This window comes from Sinocyclocheilus grahami, unplaced genomic scaffold, assembly GCF_001515645.1.
Source record: "Sinocyclocheilus grahami isolate Dianchi unplaced genomic scaffold, SAMN03320097.WGS_v1.1 scaffold800.1, whole genome shotgun sequence".
Classification (NCBI taxonomy): Eukaryota; Metazoa; Chordata; class Actinopteri; order Cypriniformes; family Cyprinidae; genus Sinocyclocheilus; species Sinocyclocheilus grahami.
In genome coordinates this window covers 232593-249210 of record NW_015505979.1, presented here as the reverse complement: position 1 = coordinate 249210, position 16618 = coordinate 232593, and the positions used below count along the sequence as shown (strand labels likewise).

The window sequence follows — 16618 nt, the reverse complement described above, 5'->3', positions numbered from 1 at the left end:
GAGGGAGGGGGCGTCCTGACAGAAGTGATGTTACATGAATTATCATTTTTTATAATACGTTATATTGGCGTCTTTGCGCGGCTGAAACACTGATTGAGTGATTACATGAGACAGGATACAGATTGTAAAGTTGTTCTCTTTTAACTTACCTTCGGATGTTTAGTCATGTTTATTTAGTGCTGAAGCTGGTATTAATGTGGAGGAGATGATCAGTTCACGTCTGTTAAACTGAGGCACTACAGCGATCTGTCACCACATTAAACAGCGCCAAAATGGCATTTATTGTTTGAATACTGCAATACCATGGACAAAAATTTAAATCTGAGACTTTGTTTCATATTAAAAGTACCAAAGCACAATGCTTATTGCGATTGATTGGATGGGAAGTGCCCTTCAATGTTCCGTCCATTAACTGAACACAGGCTAGACTAATCCATTCTTGGGATTTAAGAGTCATTGTTTCATATTAAAAGTACCAAAGCACAATGCTTATTGCGATTGATTGGATGGGAAGTGCCCTTCAATGTTCCGTCCATTAACTGAACACAGGCTAGACTAATCCATTCTTGGGATTTAAGAGTCAATATCGTTCCGTAAAAATGAGAATCGATTAAAATCGAGATATCGATATTTTTTACCCAGCCCTACTCATTGCCATATGATATAAAACCTTAATTCCCACTGCAGTTGGACTGAATTGTTATTATAGAGCCATGGGATTATTAATTCATATTTAATCAGTATAGTAGAATGATGTGGTGCATCCCTACATCTTTGCAGCAGAGAGGACGAGGATCTCCCGAAGGGTTCTGTGGAGCTTGATCATCTGAATCACATAAGTGTGTCTGGGATCGTGCTGGTCCTCAGTGTGTGGTGTGGGAACAGATTTGAGTGACTGCAGGATTCTTCATGAAGAACATCCTAAACAATGACTCTTCACTTCCCTCTCGTAACACTTTTCCCCTTCAAAGGAATATAAAGCATCTGCTTGAGTTTTTATCATTAGGATCCAGGCCAGTTTTAGTACGGCACTGATGAGTTTATCGCTGCATCACGTTATATTCCGCTGTTAATACTTTTACAAGCATGTTCTGGAATGAATTTTAACTGAAAGCTGTCATTCGTGCACTAATGTTACGTAAGATCTCAGGCAGTTCCTATTTTCCTCCCATTATTCTTTTCTTTCAGTTTCTTCCTGTTCCTTTACAAAGCTTCACATTTGCGCTTAAAGGCTTTGGTCTGAAATGGTGGATACTCATACACACACCTACTCTTAAAATAAAGCTTTTCACACGGAGAATCCTGAAAAATAAAATGTATCACAGTTTCCACAGAAATATTGTGCAGCACAACTGTTTTCAACATTGATAATAATCAGAAATGTTTGTTGAGCAGCAAATCAGCATATTATACTGATTTCTGAAGATCATGTGACACTGAAGACTGGAGGAATGATGCTGAAAATACAGCTGCGCATCACAGCAATACATTACAGTTTAACAGAGATTCACATAGAACACAGCTATTTGAAACTGTAATAATATTTCACTGTTTTTACTGTATTTTTGATCAAATAAATGCTTTGGTGAGCAGAAGAGACTTCTTTCAGAAACTGAAGCTGATTCTCACTGCACAGCTGGTTGTTTGAGTCTGTGCCTCGTCTTCTCTGCAGTAACGCTGGCTCAGGTATGAACAGATATCACAGATTCATATCTCAGTGGATGTGAAGGGAGTCGTGTCAGATCCACGTAATGAACAGAGAAACAGATGTGTTCCTGATCTCTCCGTCAGCAGCTCCTCGTGTGCCATCATAAACACGCTTCCTTTAGCTCCGCATGATCTGTAGTGTTTGGGTTTCTCAGCGGCTGATATCGGCCCGTTGTCTTCTGTGTTTCTGCTTGGTCTCTATACACAGCCGGCGGCCGATTCATCAGAAACTTGGAGGAAACTCAATCAGACTCAAGAGATGCTTCGTAGTTTCAGCAAAGGGTCAGAACAGCTGTAGTGTTGCTCAAAAAGATGATCTTCTGCCAAATATGATCAATCATCATCAGTCATAACGAACACACATAATTAATCTCTGTAATAAGTCACTGTAATACAGAAAAGAATGTTTTATTTAGTCAGGGCACCATGCATATGTATTTACTTTGAAGTCTGCATGCTTTTGCAAATGAAACATGAAACATTTATGTGGTTTAACATTTAGATCTGCATCTATGATGAAAACAAAGTCCAGGAAAGCAACATCATTTCTGAAAAATCTGTGTAAAGCAGTAGAGTCCAGTCAGTGGTGGTGATTCTGGTTTCTCTGATCTCTGTGTGAGTGCTGGCCGTCAGCCACGGCTGTGCTGATGTAAAGCTGAACGAGTGAATACTGTACAGATCTGTGGAGCCAAGACACTCACGAATCATCCCAGTTATTAGGGGAGACTGGGGCTGGCTGACACACTTTATATCTGTATTTCGCAAAATGCTTTTCAGCATTTCCAACATTAGTGGCCAGAACATTTGATGCAACACACCTTCCGTGACAACATGCCCCAACAGCAGGACTATAGAGGCCCGTTTCTGCCATGGGACAAAATACAAATAAAAACAGTAATTGCAACTTTTTATCTCAAAATTCTCATAAAAATTACCCCTCTCCCCCTCACAGTTCTGAGCTAGATTGCAACATGTAAATTCAGAATTAAGAGGGGGAAAAAACTTAATTGTGAGATTTAAATTACTAAAAAAATAAGAAAAAAGTCAGAATTGTAAGAACACATTGTGACATCAAATACACAAAACGATTAATTGTTACAGGAAAAAAAGTTACAAAGTAATAAAAATATTGTAACAAGTTTTGTTTTGGCCAGCACATATGTGACCCTGGAGCACAAAACCAGTCATAAGGGTCAATTTTTTAAAATTGAGATGTATACATCATCTGAAAGCTGAATAAATATGCTTTCCATTGATTCATGGTTTGTTAGGATCGGACAATATTTGAAAATCTGGAATCTGAGGGTGCAAAAAAATCTAAATATTGAGAAAATCATCTTTAAAGTTGTCCAAATGAAGTTCTTATCAATGCATATTACTAATCAAACATTAAGTTCTGATATATTTACGGTAGGAGATGTACAAAATATCTTCATGGAACATGATCTTTACTTAATATCCTAATGATTTTTGGCATAAAAGAGAAATGTATAATTGTGACCCATACAATGTATTGTTGGCTATTGCTACAAATATCCCCCAGCGACTCAACACTGCTTTTGTGCTGCAGGGACACATATTTTTCAGCAATAAATTGTAGCAGTATTGCATAAAATATATTAGTCAAATTATTTGAAACGTAGTCAGCTTTGAAGTTTTTATTATTAAACAAGCAAAGAAAAGCAAAATATTGAGCTGTGTAATTTCTAGCGCAGTCTTTCCAAACCAAGCGCTTTTGTTGTCACTGTTTAAATATTAACATTGTAAACCTAGCACTCCCATGATGCTCCTCTTCGGATTGTCCTGGTGACCGCAGTGAGCGCGTACGACACACTTGTGCTGCTTCTGTCTCTGTTTCACACGTCAGACGGTCAGTGTGATGATCTCTGGATGACCGGATGTCTGCACAAATCAGCCTTTCAGTGAGTGATCTGACGTGGACACCGCAGACGTCAGCAGAGACATTTCATGAGCCGCTCAACTATGCAATATTTCTCAGACTCATTTGTGGTTCTAGAAAGAAAATTCCACTGATTTCCATCGACACTTGATTTGGGCCACTAAATAACCAGCTCACCCAGAAGAAACTAATAGCATCTGTTTCTCAATCAGAAACTACTGACCCCACTTACTGACTCTCCATAGAGTTTACCAGTCCTAAACACAGTGCTTATTGACTAGTAGCACTGCTGATGAGCACTGGGTTGGTTGAAGTACTGATTAGTCTCTAGTGCTGTGAGTGCTCTGAAATCATCTGCTGTGTGTGTGTGTGTGTGGTGTGTGGATCACACAGCGGGTGAAGCAGGGAAATGCTGGTAAGTGGCAGATACTGGTTTTGTGTGTCTGGAGGGAGAGGCAGGAGCTGGTAATTGTGCGGAGATAAGGCTGGTTTATCCTCGTCTCTCTGTGTCCTGAAGCAAAGGTCAGCGCTGCCAAAGCCGTTATAAACCGTGTACGTTTGGCCAAGTTTTACGAAATACAAATGTTCTTGTGCTCCGCTGACTTTTATTCACATTGCATACATTCTGCTCATGTATTTATTCTTTAAGCATTTGGTGTTGATTAGGCGAGATCCTTCAGATTTGCTCCAGTGTTGTTCTCATGGATGAGCTCATGAATGCAGTGAGGCCTTTCCTCCTCTGAGGCTCATGGGAGCGTCTATAGATTGAGTTTAACACTCATCCCTGTGCCGGCCGGTCTGCCAAATGCAGTACCTCATTTTGGACGACTGAGATTCTGCTGCCTTTGCTGCTTTTCTCCGTCCATGAGCTCAGACAGACGAGGAGCTGCTCCATCGCGCTGTACTTCTAGGTTTACAATCTTTGCTATATTCCCTCATGTGTTTCTATCTCAAAATGTGAGCCGTTTCCTCAGACCTCTTCTGAATCTGAATTTCATCATCATGTTCACTTCATCGCTAACAAACGGCACTCCCATGAGCCTTCTGTCATGTTCTCGTCACTTGTGGTGGTTTTTCTGATCGGCCGCAGGTCTGGCTCTCTGGGATTCATGGATCATATATCTTTAAAGCTCAAAGAGAAAAATATTTACCGTTAACATTATGTAATTGTTTTAATTGACATTTGGAATATTGGAATAGTACATAGTAGAGATGTTTGAACTGAAGTCACTTTCAATCTCATGTGAATCTGCATGGAGGAACCTCTCATCCTCAAACGTGATTCCTGACTCCGTACGGCTCTCTCTGTGCGGATGAACGTGATGAACTCTGCCCACGGACAGCTCTTCAACCTTTGGTCCATTCCACGGAAAGAAATGCTATATAAAGTCCTCCTTGTTCCTCATGCTGACATTACACTTGACCTGAATCCCGTGAGAGGCAATCAAACCTTCAGCTCTTATCCAGAAGCCTTTGATCGTCCGACCTTCATCTGGTCTGGAGTGAACCTCTCTGCTCCGTTTCATAAACCTGCAATAAATACACGCTGTTCCCAAATGTCTTCATACTTGCAAAGTGTTTCCACTAGTTGCACAACAGGCTGGTGAAATCTTATTAAAGCAAACATCTATAGAGAATTCATGAACTGCCAAATGTGCAAATGGAAATAAATGATAACAAACACGCAGATTATTAGTGTGATCATTGAATATGTTTTCATGCATAACAACGACATATTTCGGGTTATTAGGCTTAATCGCTGTAAGATGTGGATATATTCACTGTGACACATACAAGACTCCAAACCCAAATTGATGCGTGCATATAAAGAGGTAAATAAACTTTGGTAACACTCTACTTGAAACCTTTATATGTAATGCATTATAAAATAATGTAGTGCCTTATTTATGAATAATTGTAACCACAGTTATAACACTTATCTCTTCACTGTTACACTTTTAGAAAGTATAATGCATTAAAACATGACGAACAACAGATTTGAGAGGTGTCCACGCTGTGTGTGATCATCTGTGTAAGACTCGTTAGTGAGTGTAACTGTTGAAGCTGAAGCTGGATTTGGCATCAGTGAGGTTGAACATCCATCTTATTGCCAGCTTTCTGACTTCACGATCTCCTCATTGGTTTTATTTACCCCAGCTGCATCAAATCATGTGTGCAAACACTTGCACTGGTTGATATGACTCATTAATTAGTTTTTAGACTGTTTTATATCATTACATTTAAAAAAAGCCACGCTGAGATTCCTTGACTTCATTTGACGTTTGGGACCGAATGTTCTTCGAGATGAGCTGAACTGGATGTATGAAGCTCACCCAGGTGAATTATCATTAGTGAATAAGTAGAAGCTCTTCGGTAAGGTGTTGTGTGAATGCTAAGATGGCATTTCTTGCTATAGTGCGCCATTAAAGAGCCTGTGGTCCAGATCTCCAGCACGTTCCTTGCAGCAGATCCATTAGCCGCACTAACCGCTTCCAGATGATGGGCCTGTAACAGAGCGGCTGATTGTTTGTGCTTCTCCTGCGCTCTAATCGAGACCATGTGTGCGCTTCAGTTCTGATCCAGCGTCTGCTGATACCAGCTCAGTTTGGTGTGCTGGGGTTGTTTGGTTAAATGTAAAGGATGGTAAAGCGTGATCCGCTGTGGTACAGTAGTTCTGGCAGACGCTGCTGTTTTGGTTTCTCATCTGTGATGGAAACAAGCAGATCTTTCTGAAAACAGAAGGCGATTGAAGTGAAGATGCAGGAGCTGCAGGGATGCCTGGAGGGAGTTTACAGCGCAGGATAACGTGTGCTAATAAAACCGCTCGCCGGATCTCAGCTCATAAACAGGAAAATGCATGGTGTGATTATAAAGACTTTTATTTTGCCATGAATTATTAGCAGGACTGAGACTGTAAAGAAATAATAGAGATGGAAAGATGCTTTTACGTTGGCACTTATAATAAAATCTTTTGTTTTGTAAAGCATGCATTGTCTGCGGATGGGATCAGAAAATCTTGTGTGTTGAACTCTGATTGCTCAAGCATATGTTTTCAACATTGATAAAAGGATCATGTGACACTGAAGACTGGAGGAATGATGCTGAAAATACAGCTGCGCATCACAGAAATACATTACAGTTTAACAGAGATTCACATAGAAACAGCTGTTTTACATTCTAATAATATTTCACTGCTTTTACTGTATTTTTAAATGCAGTCTTGGAGATAAATAAATATATACAAATTATTTTTTAAATGTATACAATTGCATGCATACACACACACACACACACACACACACATATATATATATGTTTATACATTTACATACATGTATATGTTTTTGTTTATATATATATATACTGTATATTATATATATATATATAAACATACACACATAAATGTATTTATATATAATATAATAATATAATATATATTTTAATTTTGTATGCATCTGATTCAGAAAAATAACGTGATTAATAAATAACTATGAAATTATTCTTCTGTCTGTTGCTTCTCATGTTGAATGCTAAAAGATATTATCACCTTCCATTTTTAATTAGATGTGACTATTAGTATTTTATATTTATAATTACGCATTACATGAGCCTTATAAATTGGCTTTAAGACAAGCACCACAGCTCAACATATTCACTAACTGTTAATTGTTATTTGTGGACATTTTTCCTCTCATCTGTGGGGCCCAGAATGAGCTAGAATGGCTCTGTTTGGACACGTTCATTAACTCTGGTCTCTGTCTGTGCAGAGCGGGCCTCGAGCGCTCAGCTGGACCTCACCGAGCTCATCGGCGTTCCTCTGCCTCCGTCTGTGACCTTTATCACGGGCTTCGAGGGCTTCCCGGCGTACAGCTTCGGCCCGGACGCTAACGTGGGCCGCCTGACGCGCTCCTTCATCCCTGACCCGTTCTACCGCGACTTCTCCATCATCGTGACGGCCAAACCCAGCTCTCGGCGCGGAGGAGTGCTGTTCGCCGTCACAGACGCGCTGCAGAAGATCGTCCATCTGGGTGTGTCTCTGGCGCCGGTGGAGGATGGGTCTCAGCACGTGGTTCTGTACTACACCGAGCCCGGGGCCGTGCACACGCAGGAGGCAGCTTCCTTCAAGATGGGTGATCTGACGGGCCGCTGGGCGCGCTTCACACTGACCGTACAGGGGGAGGAGGTGAGGCTGTACATGGACTGTGAGGAGCACCATCGCGTGGCCTTCCGCAGGAGTCCAGACCCACTCACCTTCCAGCCCAGCTCCGGCATCTTCATAGGGAACGCCGGAGGAACCAGGCTGGAGCGCTTTGTGGTGAGATAATAATAATAATAATATTATTTCCATATCATCTTAATTATATGTATTATTCATTAATGTATTTATTTATTAATATTATTATGCAGGTCAGTAGCTGATCGGTGTGTCAGTAGCTGATCGGTGTGTCAGTAGATGATCGGTGTGTCAGTAGATGATCGGTGGTTAGTAGATGATCGTGTGTCAGTAGATGATCGGTGTGTCAGTAGATGATCGGTGGTTAGTAGATGATCGGTGTGTCAGTAGATGATCGGTGGTTAGTAGATGATCGGTGGTCAGTAGATGATCGGTGGTCAGTAGATGATCGGTGGTTAGTAGATCATTGGTGGTTAGTAGATGATCGGTGGTCAGTAGATGATCGGTGTGTCAGTAGATGATCGGTGGTTAGTAGATGATCGGTGGTCAGTAGATGATCGGTGGTTAGTAGATCATTGGTGGTTAGTAGATGATCGGTGGTTAGTAGATGATCGGTGGTCAGTAGATGATCGGTGGTTAGTAGATCATTGGTGGTTAGTAGATGATCGGTGGTTAGTAGATGATCGGTGGTCAGTAGATGATCGGTGGTTAGTAGATCATTGGTGGTTAGTAGATGATCGGTGGTTAGTAGATGATCGGTGGTCAGTAGATGATCGGTGGTTAGTAGATCATTGGTGGTTAGTAGATGATCGGTGGTTAGTAGATGATCGGTGGTCAGTAGATGATCGGTGGTTAGTAGATCATTGGTGGTTAGTAGATGATCGGTGGTTAGTAGATGATCGGTGGTCAGTAGATGATCGGTGGTTAGTAGATCATTGGTGGTTAGTAGATGATCGGTGGTTAGTAGATGATCGGTGGTCAGTAGATGATCGGTGGTTAGTAGATCATTGGTGGTTAGTAGATGATCGGTGGTTAGTAGATGATCGGTGGTCAGTAGATGATCGGTGGTTAGTAGATCATTGGTGGTTAGTAGATGATCGGTGGTTAGTAGATGATCGGTGGTCAGTAGATGATCGGTGGTTAGTAGATCATTGGTGGTTAGTAGATGATCGGTGGTTAGTAGATGATCGGTGGTCAGTAGATGATCGGTGGTTAGTAGATCATTGGTGGTTAGTAGATGATCGGTGGTTAGTAGATGATCGGTGGTCAGTAGATGATCGGTGGTTAGTAGATCATTGGTGGTTAGTAGATGATCGGTGGTTAGTAGATGATCGGTGGTCAGTAGATGATCGGTGGTTAGTAGATCATTGGTGGTTAGTAGATGATCGGTGGTTAGTAGATGATCGGTGGTCAGTAGATGATCGGTGGTTAGTAGATCATTGGTGGTTAGTAGATGATCGGTGGTTAGTAGATGATCGGTGGTCAGTAGATGATCGGTGGTTAGTAGATCATTGGTGGTTAGTAGATGATCGGTGGTTAGTAGATGATCGGTGGTCAGTAGATGATCGGTGGTTAGTAGATCATTGGTGGTTAGTAGATGATCGGTGGTTAGTAGATGATCGGTGGTCAGTAGATGATCGGTGGTTAGTAGATCATTGGTGGTTAGTAGATGATCGGTGGTTAGTAGATGATCGGTGGTCAGTAGATGATCGGTGGTTAGTAGATCATTGGTGGTTAGTAGATGATCGGTGGTTAGTAGATGATCGGTGGTCAGTAGATGATCGGTGGTTAGTAGATCATTGGTGGTTAGTAGATGATCGGTGGTTAGTAGATGATCGGTGGTCAGTAGATGATCGGTGGTTAGTAGATCATTGGTGGTTAGTAGATGATCGGTGGTTAGTAGATGATCGGTGGTCAGTAGATGATCGGTGGTTAGTAGATCATTGGTGGTTAGTAGATGATCGGTGGTTAGTAGATGATCGGTGGTCAGTAGATGATCGGTGGTTAGTAGATCATTGGTGGTTAGTAGATGATCGGTGGTTAGTAGATGATCGGTGGTCAGTAGATGATCGGTGGTTAGTAGATCATTGGTGGTTAGTAGATGATCGGTGGTTAGTAGATGATCGGTGGTCAGTAGATGATCGGTGGTTAGTAGATCATTGGTGGTTAGTAGATGATCGGTGGTTAGTAGATGATCGGTGGTCAGTAGATGATCGGTGGTTAGTAGATCATTGGTGGTTAGTAGATGATCGGTGGTTAGTAGATGATCGGTGGTCAGTAGATGATCGGTGGTTAGTAGATCATTGGTGGTTAGTAGATGATCGGTGGTTAGTAGATGATCGGTGGTCAGTAGATGATCGGTGGTTAGTAGATCATTGGTGGTTAGTAGATGATCGGTGGTTAGTAGATGATCGGTGGTCAGTAGATGATCGGTGGTTAGTAGATCATTGGTGGTTAGTAGATGATCGGTGGTTAGTAGATGATCGGTGGTCAGTAGATGATCGGTGGTTAGTAGATCATTGGTGGTTAGTAGATGATCGGTGGTTAGTAGATGATCGGTGGTCAGTAGATGATCGGTGGTTAGTAGATCATTGGTGGTTAGTAGATGATCGGTGGTTAGTAGATGATCGGTGGTCAGTAGATGATCGGTGGTTAGTAGATCATTGGTGGTTAGTAGATGATCGGTGGTTAGTAGATGATCGGTGGTCAGTAGATGATCGGTGTGTCAGTAGATGATCGGTGGTTAGTAGATGATCAGTGTGTTAGTAGATGACCAGCTGAATACTGCGGTGGATTCATTGGTTTGATTAGTTGATTGGTCTCGTCTGTGCCTCGTGTTTGTTTGCTTCATCAGCTCTAGAATGTCTTTTATCCGCATTTGTTTTTTCAGTAAAAAAAAAAATCAACCCAAGTGTTTGTTTTTATGTTTAAAAATGATAATTCTAGCTTATATGAGATGATTGTACTAACATCAGGAGCCGAAAAACAGCTACTATTATATTTTACCTGCTGTGTTTTGCAGTTTCTGTGAGTTTTATAACTTATCACACACGCTGACATTTCCCTGTTTCCAATAAGGTTTGATCTTTTATATGCAATTATTTGGATTATTGTTGACCATTTAGACCATTATTTTAGATTATTTTAGATTTCTTTGTGGGCAGAGCTACATGTTCTGTTTTCTGTTACATGACTGATTCAGACTGAAATGGAAGAGATAGTTCATATCAGTTATCGCTCAAAGGTCAAGACAGAAGGTCAGGGCACAAGATTTTGCAATGGGGTTTAAATTGGTCGCTTAGAATCGCAGGATCCTCACAATAGCACATTTTGCTTGAGGGTGAAAGATTTCCCAACACAGATTCAAGTTCAACTTGGTCACACAAATTCAGCACATTGGCCAACAGAAAGCGGCCTGGTGTGACAGTGTCTTCAGCGTGAGCTGTGCTTCATACAGCGCTACTCTAGTTTTGACGACAGACTATATGCACCTTTTTGGTCCATGAAATGTTGCTACAGTAATGTGACACACCTTTATTGTGTACAGTAGTATCTGGCAGGAACACATTTATCTGGAAGCCTGTTTCTACCATGGAATACAAAAATAAAAAGGTTGCAAGATGTAAACCCGGAATTCAGAGAAACAAGAAAGTGTGTGTGTGTGTGTGCTGAGTCAGCATGCAGACTGTTCATCTGACGGTCAGAGTAAACGAGTCTTTGAGGAGCACAGCACTTACAGCCGTGGTCTACAGGCCACAAACACACACCAGAACACTGTAAATACACCATCCATACAGTTCAACTGTTGTTTACAAAAATGACAGAAAATTGAAAATACATATTAGAGATGATTCAGCTGAAATGAAATAAAAATGATATTTTAAACACAAATCTGAGTTATATTCACTCTTTGAAAAGACTTCATCAGGTTGCACAGTTTGAGAGGTGCTGCTTTGAGTTCTCCCAAAGGTTTTGGATGAAATCCCCTCAACCTTGTGTATGTTGTAAGTGTTAGTGACTCTGGATTGGAACAGGATGAAATATCAGTGACTCAGAAACTCCTAATTTTCATATTGATGGAGTTTATTCTTATCGCTGGAATTGGATTCTCCTGCTTTACGGACACGATCATGGGAACGTTTCCTCCGTTATCCTGTGAGGCTGATTCACATGGATGCAGACAGACGGCAGTGATCAGATGTTCAGAGCTGAATGAAGCGTGACTCACGGTTAGCATAGCTGCTAGCTGAGTCAGTCTGGCAGGAAGCACAGGCTAATCAACATGACTAATTGAAACACAGATGCTGCAGGCTGTGAAAAACACCCAGAGAATTCAGCTGCTGCAGATTCCTTCACTTCTTTGGGCTTCAACATTGTTCCTTTTTGGGTCATTTTAATTAGAAATTGTATTAAATATTTTAAATTACACCATTCTGTAGGTAGACCAGATAAAAATATTAATAATACAATAAAAGGAAAGGAAAATAAGTAAAATTGGTATTATTTGACAGTAAATTTGGTTAATGCATTAGGAATCATGACAATTAAATAAATCATGACTATAAAAAATGAAGTATGGAGAATAAAATATGTAAAAAAAAGAATAATAAATAAATAAACCTGAACATTAATGTATTACGTATGTTAATCAATTAAAATAAACTATAATCTATTTATAAATTAACATTAATGTAGATTAATTAATCAATTTTATAATTATTTTTATTTTTAGTAGTAGTACATTTTTAGTAGTAGAATTTAAATGAATTAGCTTATTATATTATTAAAATGAATAACTTTATTTTAAAGTATTACCCACACTATCAAAGACTCTCTCTCTCTCTCTCTCTCTCTCTCTCTCTCTCTCTCTCTCACACACACACACACACACTCTCTCTCTCTCTCTCTCTCTCTCTCACACACACACACACACACTCTCTCTCTCTCTCTCTTAGGGATGGGCGATACCTCTTATTTTATTTGCGATCCGATACCGATATTTTCAAGCCCAGTATTGCCGATACCGATACCTCTAATAATTTAAAAGAATATAATCAGTAATTATCCTCACTTAATATTAGATTTTAAAGCCATGTTTTTTAACATTTCATAGGCCTTTTTTGTTTACACTGTCAGAAATGAAATATCCTATAATTGTATTTTAGCCCTTTACTGGGGCACCTCACAGGTGCAACTGTACCCCTAAAAGTGAGCATATTAGTGCCATACAAGTGTGCATGCTTTAAGGGAAGATGAGTTACAAAGGTGCACCTTTGAGGATACCTCATGAGAAATAAATACGGTGATACATAAGTACAAAAATGTATTATTATTATTATTATTATCATGGTAAATTTGTGGTTACTGCAGTTTTACTACAAATACTGTGGTAAACTGTGGTTACTGTAATAAAACCATGGTTGATTTTTGTAAAAGGCTGCCAGGCTGTTGTACCCCTAAAGGTGAAACTTTAGCATATTTCTTTCTGACAGATTTATTAACAGCAATTACAGAACATTACACAATGCATTTGAACTTTTTTGCACAAACTAGCCAATTTAAAATAAATATTACATGTACACAAAAGTTTGGGGTCAGTAAGATTTTTGTAATACTTTTTTGTTACGTCTCATGCTCACCAAGGATGCACTTATTTGAAAAAGAAAAAAAAACGTAAAAGCAGCAGTATTGTGAAATATAACAATTAAAATAACTATTTTCTATTTTAATATATTTTAAAATGTAATTTAAAATGCGTCTGTGATGCGCAGCTGTATTTTCAGCATCATTCCTCCAGTCTTCAGTGTCACATGATCTTCAGAAATCAGTATAATATGCTGATCTGCTGCTCGAGAAACATTTCTGATTATTATTATTGCTGCTTCATATTTGAATTAATGTTATATATCGTAACAATGTTATGTAGGCTAATGTAAAAATGTGGCAATGGTTTCTATAGATCTGCTTGTGCTTCTGATGCTTTTGGGAAACGCAGCTCTATCTGAACAAGCACTGAGCCATGCATGCGTCAGCAGCGAACGCTGTCTGTGATTGATTAGCTCTGTCTTTCAGCATTTGCGTGTTCCGATCAGCAGGAGAAATGGTTCGATCCTACACTGTCTCTCTCTCTCTCTTGCTCTCTCCCTCGCTCTCTCTCTCTCTCTCTCTCTCTCTCTCTCGCTCTCTCTCTCTCTCTGTCTTTCTTCCCACACTTTCAGCATTTGTTGTCGCTCCAGCGAATGGAAAACAGGTGTGTTTTCTCTGGATGTGTTGCACAAGAGTCTTTGCAGCCACGCCTGCGTTAATCAGGACTTCAGCTCGTTAGAGGGCTGAGAAAACCCTGACCTCAGCTTTTACATGCACAGAGGTCAAAGGTCAAGAGCTGATGCTGACCATTCGTGATCAGATCAGAACATGTGGAGAACAGACTGATGTGTGTCACCTTCACTCTCCTGATTCTGTGTGTGTGTGTGTGTGTATATGTGTGTGTGTGTTTGTGTTTGTGTGTGTGTGTGTGTGCAACTGTGCATATGTGTGTGTGTGTGAGTGTGTGAGTGTGTGAGTGTGTGAGTGTGTGAGTGTGAGTGAGTGTGTGTGCTGTGTATCAGTGATTTACAGCAGCAGTGTTTGAGTTTTACACATTCATCTGATAATCAGTTTCAGGCTATTTAGGACTGAAGAATGAACATTTACAGAAATCTCTCTCTCTCTGTGTGTGTGTGTGTGCAGGGCTCGATCCAGCAGCTGTTGTTGACGGCGGATCCCAGCGCTCCGAATGAACAGTGTGAGGAGGACGATCCTTACGTGAGTGTCAGCAGATCCATCTGCAGATTCACATAAACACAAAATATATACATCACTTTACATCAATAGGTCAAATATAATATAATTTAATGAGCAATTCTGCCCATAAAAGTTTATATATATATATATATATATATATATATATAAAAGGTTAAAATTCAAATTATATTTACATAAAAAATATTGTAAAATATATATATTTTGGCCATTTTTGTATATTTCTGAAAATGTGTTTTAAAAATATAAATATATTTTTAAAAGCATAATATATTTTGCTCTCCATATACTGACATGTGTTTAAAGCCAGTTCATGACATGACAGCAGAGCAGTTTATGGCACTGGTTACCAGCAGCTCACTATCACAGCTGGTGTAAGAGAGGCCTCTGGTGGCCACAGCAGCACATCGCAGGCGTTTTGCTGTGCTGTGCAACACATTTACTGTAAAGCTCTGGTTTTATTCACGGATTTGGTTTCAAATGCTTTACACAGGACTTGTTGTGAAACATGTTTTATTTGTATGTTTTATGTTTGCCATTTCAGCATTACTGCTTGTGGGATTGTTTTAGTTTAATGGCATTTTTGGTCCATTCTTGTAGTTTTTAAAGAGAGTTAATTTTCATCATGTGTCTCCAGACAGCACAGACACACAGTCAATCCCTAATGAACATGAACTAACCACTGACTGCATCATTCCAGGCGTCTGGATACGGCAGCGGTGACAGCATCTACGATGACACGGAGACACCAGACGAGGTCAAGAAAGTGCTTGAAGAGAGAGAATATACGATGGTGAGCGACACTGTCTAGTGCATCAAACTCATTTATTTCACGGTAAAGGTCTTTTAAAAAGAGGACAGTCCTGTTTAGCCGCGGCTGTTCTGCTTGAGTCCATGCAGACATAACTTTAACACACTGCCCTGAGATTAATAATTAATGGCAAAACAGCATTTGTCCTCCGTCGGAAATCAAAAACCATTTCCTTTGCTTTTAGGACATTCAACTTCAGATTATGAGTACAACTCCATTCAAACTTATTTTTTTATTTTAATTCCTTTTATAATATTATGTACGCTACTATTTATCTGAATAAAAGGCCTAGGTAGCGATGATATCTTGATTCCACGGAGTGATTCTCAGGCTTCATTCCTGTATTGTCTTCGGTTGTCTGGTGTTTAGCCGGAGGATATAGAGTCCGGTCCGATGAGAGCGCCACCTACTGAATCTCCCTCGTTCTTCACTGAGACGGATGATGAGGACCTGGAGGAAGGCTCTGGAGAGGACATCATCATCATCAGTGGTCCGAAAGGTGAACGCATTCACAGAGTCATCTTCAGATCATCCCTGTCTGTCTTTAATCCTGTCAGTCTCATCTCTCATTTCAGCAGTCGTCTGTTATTCACATGATATTTTCCTGAGCCCAGAGTTTACGTGACAAGCCTTTATCGATGCTGAGATCATCTGATTTCTGGAGATTTTTCATATGCATTAATTAGATTTCATCATGATATCTGTTTTTCTATCACTGCAGAGGCGATCAGATCAGAAGGAGCTTCACAGGACAGAAATGTGAGTCCATCTCTATCACAGATTCTGTTCTACTCTCTCAGGTCTTCTCCGCAGCTGACTCTCTTCTGCTTTCTCAGGTCATTACCATGCAGAAAGGAGAGAAAGGAGAGCGAGGTCCACAAGGCCCTCCAGGACCCGCTGCTCCACACACACCAGGAGAGCCAGGGCCCCGGGGCCCGCAGGGGCCACCAGGACAAGACGGCCAGCCTGTAAGTAAACCAGAACCAGAGCGAAGCACACAGCACCTTCAACAATCACTGTGTGTGTGTGTGAGTATGTGAGTATGTGTGTGTGAATGTGTGTGAGTGAATGTGTGTGAGTGTGAATGTGTGCGTGTGTGTGTGTGTGAGTGAATGTGTGTGAGTGTGAATGTGTGTGAGTGTGTGTGTGTGAGTATGTGTGTATGAGTATGTGTGTGTGTGTGTGTGAGTGAATGTGTGTGTGTGTGTGTGTGTGAGAGAGTGAG

At 40.5% G+C, this 16618-nt stretch overlaps 1 protein-coding gene across 3 annotated transcripts in view; it reads left to right on the top strand.

The window, feature by feature from the left end:
- LOC107561959 (collagen alpha-1(XV) chain-like) overlaps positions 1 to 16618 on the top strand; it is a 62633-nt gene that overhangs the window by 12895 nt on the left and 33120 nt on the right. For all 3 annotated transcript variants that reach the window (XM_016246508.1, XM_016246507.1, XM_016246506.1), the window contains exons 3-8: positions 7375 to 7922; positions 14511 to 14585; positions 15283 to 15375; positions 15763 to 15892; positions 16115 to 16152; positions 16230 to 16361. In XM_016246508.1, the coding sequence (XP_016101994.1) occupies positions 7375 to 7922; positions 14511 to 14585; positions 15283 to 15375; positions 15763 to 15892; positions 16115 to 16152; positions 16230 to 16361 (1016 nt within the window). The remainder of the gene's footprint in view (positions 1 to 7374; positions 7923 to 14510; positions 14586 to 15282; positions 15376 to 15762; positions 15893 to 16114; positions 16153 to 16229; positions 16362 to 16618) is intronic.